General features: G+C 43.7%; 1 protein-coding gene across 5 annotated transcripts in view; it reads left to right on the forward strand.

Moving 5' to 3' along the window:
• LOC142140620 (solute carrier organic anion transporter family member 2B1-like) overlaps nt 1–3,320 on the forward strand; it is a 110,735-nt gene extending 107,415 nt beyond the window's left edge. For all 5 annotated transcript variants that reach the window (XM_075198328.1, XM_075198327.1, XM_075198326.1 and 2 more), the window contains one exon: nt 824–3,320. In XM_075198328.1, the coding sequence (XP_075054429.1) occupies nt 824–1,007 (184 nt within the window). In that variant the 3' untranslated portion in view covers nt 1,008–3,320. The remainder of the gene's footprint in view (nt 1–823) is intronic.
• Nucleotides 3,321–8,722: the final 5,402 nt, after the last annotated feature.

Raw genomic sequence — 8,722 nt, forward strand, 5'->3', positions numbered from 1 at the left:
TTCACACTCCCGCCCGCTCCCTGCGCTCAGCCAATGATCGCCGCCTCTCCTCCACTCTGATCACCTCTTCCCACTCTAGAATCCAAGACTTCTCCTGCTCTGCCCCCCTTCACTGGAATAACCTCCCTCGTTCCATCCGTCTCTCACCCAATCTGATTTCCTTCAAGCGGGCACTCAAAACCCACCTGTTCCTTAAAGCCCACCATCCTTTCACCTAACCCATTATCCCCTCTCTCCTCCCGGGCCCCATTCTCTCCCATATACGTCAACTGGCTCCCTTTGTGCTTGAGTCTTGTTCACCCCCCCTTAGGATGTAAGCTCATTTGAGCAGGGCCCTCTTCCCTCCTGTATCCATACCTGTTCTTCTGCTCCGTCCTTACTGCATTAGCCTGCCTGGAGTTTCTGAAGTTTTGGTATTTATTGTTTATTGTTCAGTAATGTCTTACCCTGTATAGTCTACTTTTTGTGCAGTGTACGGCGCTGCGGACCTCTTGTGGCGCCTAACAATTAAAGGATAATAATAAAATAATAATAATAATAATTGACTTTCCTTAATGAATTAGACTCTGCATCTCTTGAGATTTTTCCACCATACCACAAACCCAGGTGCACTTCTAGTTTGCAGAGACGTTTCCCAAGAGGGTAGGTGCACACCTTGCAGTGCGCTGGGGGGACTTTATAAATTAGGTCAGCTGTCTGCCCCATATACCATAATGTTGTATAAATATAATGTAATAATAATGTCATATTGTCTGCTTGAATATCACACACAGTTCTCTATGCTGACTACCACACTCAACAATCTTTGATTTATTCTCTGCAGGTACATCGGACTGCAGATTCTCTTTGAAATTGGAGCTTTAATATTTTTCATCGCAGTTTACTTTGTATTACATCACAAAGAGAAAGTCAAAATAGAGGCTGAGAAAAATCCAGAGACAGACACATTAAATGAAAAAGTGGAAATAGTGAAAATCTTACCAAGCCGGACAAAAGAAGTCTTCTAGATGACTCTAGTAATGGTCAAATCTTGTGGTGGTTTCTCCACATGTAATGAGCCACATAACTCTTATACAAGTATTGGCAGATAATGCCTTCTGCACACTAACCTGTTTTCTGTATAACTAAAGAAAACTCATTGCACAATATTTTGGAGCGAGAGCCAGAGGGAAAGTAAGATATCTGCTGCACTGGTTGGCAATTGCTTAGTGTTTCTCAGGTTTCACCAGTCTAACAAGTCTAAATTCATGCAATTGCTAATTATCCTGTTGAAGAATCAATAGTTCTGATTTACGGTATTTAGAAAATATCATAAACTTTGAACAGACTGTCACTTTTTCTAGGACCAAAGTTTGTCATAAAGCATTTTATGCTATGAAAACTGGAACTTACTCTGTATAGAGTCATTGATATTCACAGATGAGTAACATGGGGGTGGGAAGTGGGATCTTATTTCCTTTCTTTTCTTAATATTTTCTATTTAAGGGGTATATTTACTAAACTGGGGTTGAAAAAGAGAAGATGTTGCTTATAGCGGCCAATCAGATTCTAGCTGTCATTTTGTAGAATGTACGAAATAAGTGATAACTAGAATCTGATTGGTCGAGGCAACATCTCCACTTTTACATTCCCACAGTTTAGTAAATCTAGCACTAAGTCTTAATTTAGTGCTAGATTTACTAAACTGTTTGTTCTGTGCATTCAGGGATTCAATTACTGCTGGGAGACTACTTGATGCATTTTGTACCCTTTCTGTAAATAGAGTTCTTCCTTGTGTTACCTTTCAGTCTTCCTCCATCTTATTTCAAACCCTCAAATTCTTTTACAAACAACCTTTCCCTTCCTGATTTCTTTGTCTTCATAAAAATAGAAGTTTATGTAATGACAGCAATCTACACTAATGCAGACATAATCCGTTTTATATCCTTGTGTACAGAATTATTAGCATTTGGTGAAGGATTCTGTCAATAGTCAACCTGTCAATGGTTAGTGCTGAAGCCAAGCAACTAAATGTGTGATCCCACCTGTATAACTAGCAGGAGTAAATTTAATAATTCACTATAAATTATTTTACTAGTACTGGTGTATACGGTGCAAGTTTACAAAATTGAAGAGAAAACAATTACATACGGAAATGTTTTATAGTTGATGATATTACAATTCAGTAACAACTTAAATCATCTATGTTTCATGTGAATGGTAAATGAACATACATAATGTAATGACCCATTAGGTCTCCTTCCTAGTTTCCATTGCAAAAGGTTATCCCTCTATGGCTGCATGAAGACTTCCTATGGACACACAGATACACAGACAAGATTTGCTTTGGCAAAAAGCTGTAAACTCTTCCTTCCTAGCAGACATATTTTTAAAGATGACTATTATCTCCTTTTCTAAATTCTCAGTCTTATTTTAGACATTATCTATTCTCTCCTTTACAACCACGTCTTGTGTCTTATATACGTCTTTTATACGTTCCTACTTTTTTCGATTGCGGCCCGTATTTGTGGTCCTCCGATTTGTACAGCGCTATAGAATATGTAGGGCACTTTATAAATACATGATAGTAGTCATGTTATAAAAATCAGGGAAAAAGTTTTATTCCAGGCCCTCATGGGTCGGTGGGTCACAGTCATAACTAATGCTAGATTTCCAGTTAAGCTCCAATGGTAGAGTGTATATATAGTCTCAGGGGGCCTCTCGACAAGGCCTTAACTATGTTATCATATAGGTAAAAATTATATTTAATGAAGATAAGTTAAAAAGTAACACGTGGAATCCAAGACAAAAGTCACGGAGAAGAACTAACATAGCTTTGCCTGCCGTATGTATGGAAATGGCACAATCTTGGCTTAGAGTGTAGAATAAAATGTAACCATTGCCGTGTACATTTCTGAAGAAGGAGAACTTTATCCCAATGAAAGGTATAATCTGTCTATGTGAATAAGGTGTATATCTGGACCTTCTACTACCACAAGTGCTTATGAGACCTAACAAGTGAGGACTCTACTTGGGACTTTGTCTAAAGCAATGGACATATAGTAATGTCTTCCTTTCTAAATTGGTGTCAGTTACCAATTTTACCTGGAGGTCCATCCATTTACACCAAAGAGGAGAAATCTTCCTGCCGCAGTGGAGCACAATCTACTCCTTGGTGTGTTTCGTGGAGGGTCTTCCACTGTACTTACTACTCTGCAGAACCAGACCTGGTCATTCCTGGGATGTGTCATAAAGGAGGAGAAGTGTATGGATAATGTAATATACTGACTGAGACTTATTGAACTGACATGAATGTGAAATAAATAATGTAATGGATCTAATTGTGCGTACATTCTGTCCTTGCTCTATTGGTAACTTTTACACAGCATCTATTATCATATCACCCACATTCTCAATAGCCCCAGAAGTATAATTGTAATCTATAGTTATATCCAAAAGGTAGAGTCTACAGTTAGCTGTAAGAACCAGAACTACAGATTCAACCAGCCTTTAGGTGAAATCCACATTATAGAACAATTACACAATACAGTTTCACTTTACAGAGAAGAGAGGTGTCTCCTTATTTTTCATTTGCCACCTTATCAGTCACAGTCAGCCAATTAATGTAACATGAAACCTTTAATTGATGGTACCCTCAGCTGCTAGATTTGGTTGTTTTAATAATCATGGATGAGAGTTGGAGTGGGCATTAAAAAAAACATAAAAAGAGATAAGCAATTGATGCTGAAAAAAAATAAAAACACTGCAAAAGATATTTAAATTATCTGAACTAACAATTTCACAACTTTATACCTGTAGCACGGTTAAGCCAGAGGTGCCTCATGGGTCTATTTAGTCCAATGTGCCATGGCTTTACTCAGTCTGAGGTCCCTCATAGAGCTGCTCGTTCTGAGGTGCCTTACAGTGCTGCTCAGTCAGAGGTGCCTCATGGCTCTGCTCAGTCAGAGGTGCCTCACAGCACTGCCCAGTCCGGGCCTTAAGAGTTGTGTGCCCAGTACGGGCCAAAACTGCCCATCTCTGTCCTTCAAGCATATGTGCTCAAACCGAACCTTCCAAGTTGTGTGCCCAGTCCGGACCTTCTGCCAAGTGTGCTTATCCCGAGCCCCAGGGATATGTGATCAATCCAAGCCCCCAGGGATTTGTGCTCAATCCAAGCACTCCAAGATATGTGCTCAGCCGGAGAACTCCAGGAAACGTGCTCAACCCTTGCCCTCTAGAATATGAGCTCAGCCCAAGCCGTCTAGGATATGTGCTCAGTCTGAATCTGAGCTATATGCTCCATCCAAGCTCAACTTTTTCTGTTTTACTGCCATCCCAGAGGGAGACTCCTCTGAGAGTTGAATTAATGATTATGAGTTTCAGAGGGGAGCCACAAACTTGGGCCTTCACCCTTCTTAATTCTGATGACCCCATTAACCATAATATCATGGATTTCATTAATACAATTTGTCAGAAATGCACTCAATCTACACTCAAATCATCTGATCACAGTTTCCATTCACACCCCAGACTGTGTTTCAGTTCCTACTCTTGTCCATAAATAATCAATGCATGTGGCTATGATCAGTCAATCTATGTCATCTAAAAATAAAATCAACAAGTCGGAAAACACCTTTCCTATGCAACATCAGTCACAACAAATACCAACCGTGGTTACTGGCTTCATGGGCTTATCACCACATTTTTATAAAATAAAGAGCCCAAGTTTGACTCTAAGCTGGGCTCAGATTCTAAAAAGTGAATTTCTTAATGACCCTAGAGAGCTAGTTGACAAACTTATGCTTTTAAAAAGCCTAGTCTTGTTTGTGGATCCTAGGAATTATCATAAAAAGAAGAAGAGAACCTGAATTTTAAGACTTTATTGAGCAGCTGGTATTCGCTCATAAAAGAGGGGTACTGATATGATCTACCGCTGTCTGCAATTCATCATCTCCTGTGTGGATGCTGCTATGCCTATGCCAGATCCTGCCTGCCAGGGGTTAATCTCTCATCATTAGTTCTGGATCCTGATTACCTGTGTCTGGCTTTTGAAAGCCTGCCTTTTCCAACAGACTGGTGTCAGTTCAATTGTCATTACTGCTGGTCTCTCTGAGTAACTCCAGTGATCCTAGTGCAGATCTGTCTTCTGGTATATGACTCTTGTTTGTCTAATAATTTTGCACCTTTTTAGTGTCCCTGTCATTGGCTTTGTTTGGCTTTGATCCTGTTTATGTCATGGTCATATACCCGCTGAGTCTGACCTTCCTCCAGTCTGATTCTTCCCTGAATCATCCAGTGTCTCCTGCTACCACAACAAAACCTGGTCATTCTGGTATCTGTACCTGTACCTGCAACCAGGGCTGGACTGGCCATCTGGCTCTTCTGGCAAATGCCAGAAGGGCCGATGGCTAAATGGGCCGGTTACCAGCTGGCCGGCCCCATCGCTCAGCTCACAGACTGTCATGCTGAATTCTTGCATGACAGTCTGTGCGCTGAGAAATGGGGCCGTCCCTACACTAACTTCCCGGTGGCCATGCGTCCCCTCCCCCTCCCCTCCTCTTCTATGAATGGATCTGGCGGTGTCACATGGGACGCGCACCATGTGATAGGTGCCATCCCATGTGATAGGAGAGACTACACAGCGTGCCGCAGAGCGCACAAGGTAAGGAGGGGGTGTGTGTAGTTTGTGTGAGTGTGATAGGGTATGAATATTAATAGGAATATAGGTAGTATAATATTATACTACATCGTTTATGGTCTTAGACTCTGCATGTTGAGTATGTAGTTACAGTGCATACATCAGTATTTGTTATACTGCCGCTTTATACTGTTTCACTGGCCAGTGATTGTTGTATGTATCGCTACATCTTATAAATAAATTGTTTATATACCTCACGGATCAATTAATGGGTATAGGGTGTACTTGCTATGAATATAGTATGTGTGTAACTATAGTATGTGTGTGTGGGCCAGTGTATGACTATAGTGTGTGGGGGCCAGTGTATGACTATAGTGTGTGTGGGGGCCAGTGTATGACTATAGTGTGTGGGGGCCAGTGTATGACTATAGTGTGTATGTGTGGGCCAGTGTATGACTATAGTGTGTGTGGGGGCCAGTGTATGACTATAGTGTGTGTGTGGGCAGTATATAAGTATAGTGTGTGTGTGGGCCAGTGTATGACTATAGTGTGTGGGGGCCAGTGTATGACTATAGTGTGTGTGTGGGCCGGGTTAACTATAGGGCTAACTGGGCTACAGCCCAGGGGCCTATGGCATCCAGGGGGGCCATGAAAGTGCTCAGCAGCAGTATTGATCAGTCGGGGGGCGGGGGCGCTCCCGGCGCGATCAGTGCTGCTGAGCACTTTTACTGCGGTCCTTCTCCAGCGAGCTGTAGTCTCCTTACTGAGGAGATCTCGTGAGTCTCACTCTCATGGGATCTCCTCAGTAAGAAGCGTACAGCACGCCGGAAAAGGAGGTAAGTGCCGGGGGGGGGGGCGGGGCGGGGGTTGGGCAGCTCGGATCACAGGGGAGGGGCCCTCACGGGGGAAAGGAGGCCCCCTTAGCCCAAGGCCCTCCATTCCCTTAATCCGGCCCTGATAGTGTGTGGGGGCCAGTGTATGAATATAGTGTGTGTGTGGGCCAGTGTATGACTATAGTGTGTGTGTGTGGGCCAGTGTATGACTATAGTGTGTGGGGGCCAGTGTATTACTAAAGTGTGTGGGGGCCAGTGTATTACTATAGTGTGTGTAGGGGCCAGTGTATGACTATAGTGTGTGTGTGGGCCAGTGTATGACTATAGTGTGTGTGTGGGCCAGTGTATTACTATAGTGTGTGTGGGGGCCAGTGTATGACTATAGTATGTGTGGGTCAGTGTATGACTATAGTGTGTGGGGGCCAGTGTATGACTATAGTGTGTGTGTGGGCCAGTGTATGACTATAGTGTGTGTGTGTGGGCCAGTGTATGACTATAGTGTGTGTGGGCCAGTGTATGACTATAGTGTGTGTGTGGGCCAGTGTATGACTATAGTGTGTGTGTGGGCCAGTGTATGACTATAGTGTGTGGGGGCCAGTGTATGACTATAGTGTGTGTGTGGGCAGTATATAAGTATAGTGTGTGTGTGGGCCAGTGTATGACTATAGTGTATGGGGGCCAGTGTATGACTATAGTGTGTGTGGGCCAGTGTATGACTATAGTGTGTGGGGGCCAGTGTATGACTATAGTGTGTGTGGGGGCCAGTGTATGACTATAGTGTGTGTGTGGGCCAGTGTATGACTATAGTGTGTGGGGGCAAGTGTAAGACTATAGTATGCGTGGGCCAGTGTATGACTATAGTGTGTGTGGGCCAGTGTACGACTATAGTATGTGTGGGCTAGTGTATGACTATAGTGTGTGTGGGCCAGTGTATGACTATAGTGTGTGGGGGCCAGTGTATGACTATAGTATGTGTGGGCCAGTGTATGACTATAGTGTGTGGGGGTCAGTGTATGACTATAGTGTGTGTGTGGGCCAGTGTATGACTATTGTGTGTGTGTGGGGCAGTGTATGACTATAGTGTGTGGGGGCCAGTGTATGACTATAGTGTGTGTGTGGGCCAGTGTATGACTATAGTGTGTTTGTGGGCCAGTGTATGACTATAGTGTATGCGGGCAAGTGTATGACTATAGTATGTGTGGGCCAGTGTATGACTATAGTGTGTGGGGGCCAGTGTATGACTATAGTGTGTGTGGGCCAGTGTATGACTATAGTATGTGTGGGCCAGTGTATGACTATAGTATGTGTGGGCCAGTGTATGACTATAGTGTGTGTGGGCCAGTGTATGACTATAGTATATGTGGGCCAGTGTATGACTATAGTATGTGTGGGCCAGTGTATGACTATAGTGTGTGTGGGCCAGTGTATGACTATAGTGTGTGGGGGCCAGTGTATGACTATAGTATGTGTGGGCCAGTGTATGACTATAGTGTGTGGGGGCCAGTGTATGACTATAGTGTGTGTGTGGGCCAGTGTATGACTATAGTGTGTGTGGGCCAGTGTATGACTATAGTGTGTGTGGGGCCAGTGTATGACTATAGTGTGTGGGGGCCAGTGTATGACTATAGTGTGTGTGGGGCCAGTGTATGACTATAGTGTGTGGGGGCAAGTGTATGCCTATAGTATGTGTGGGCCAGTGTATGACTATAGTGTGTGTGGGCCAGTGTACGACTATAGTGTGTGGGGACCAGTGTATGACTATAGTGTGTGTGGGGGCCAGTGTATGACTATAGTGTGTGTGTGTGGGCCAGTGTATGACTATAGTGTGTGGGGGCCAGTGTATTACTAAAGTGTGTGGGGGCCAGTGTATTACTATAGTGTGTGTAGGGGCCAGTGTATGACTATAGTGTGTGTGTGGGCCAGTGTATGACTATAGTGTGTGTGTGGGCCAGTGTATGACTATAGTGTGTGGGGGCCAGTGTATGACTATAGTATGTGTGGGTCAGTGTATGACTATAGTGTGTGGGGGCCAGTGTATGACTATAGTGTGTGTGGGCCAGTGTATGACTATAGTATGTGTGGGCCAGTGTATGACTATAGTATGTGTGGGCCAGTGTATGACTATAGTGTGTGTGGGCCAGTGTATGACTATAGTATATGTGGGCCAGTGTATGACTATAGTATGTGTGGGCCAGTGTATGACTATAGTGTGTGTGGGCCAGTGCATGACTATAGTGTGTGGGGGCCAGTGTATGACTATAGTATGTGTGGG

This window comes from Mixophyes fleayi, chromosome 2, assembly GCF_038048845.1.
Source record: "Mixophyes fleayi isolate aMixFle1 chromosome 2, aMixFle1.hap1, whole genome shotgun sequence".
In the NCBI taxonomy this organism is placed as follows: Eukaryota; Metazoa; Chordata; class Amphibia; order Anura; family Limnodynastidae; genus Mixophyes; species Mixophyes fleayi.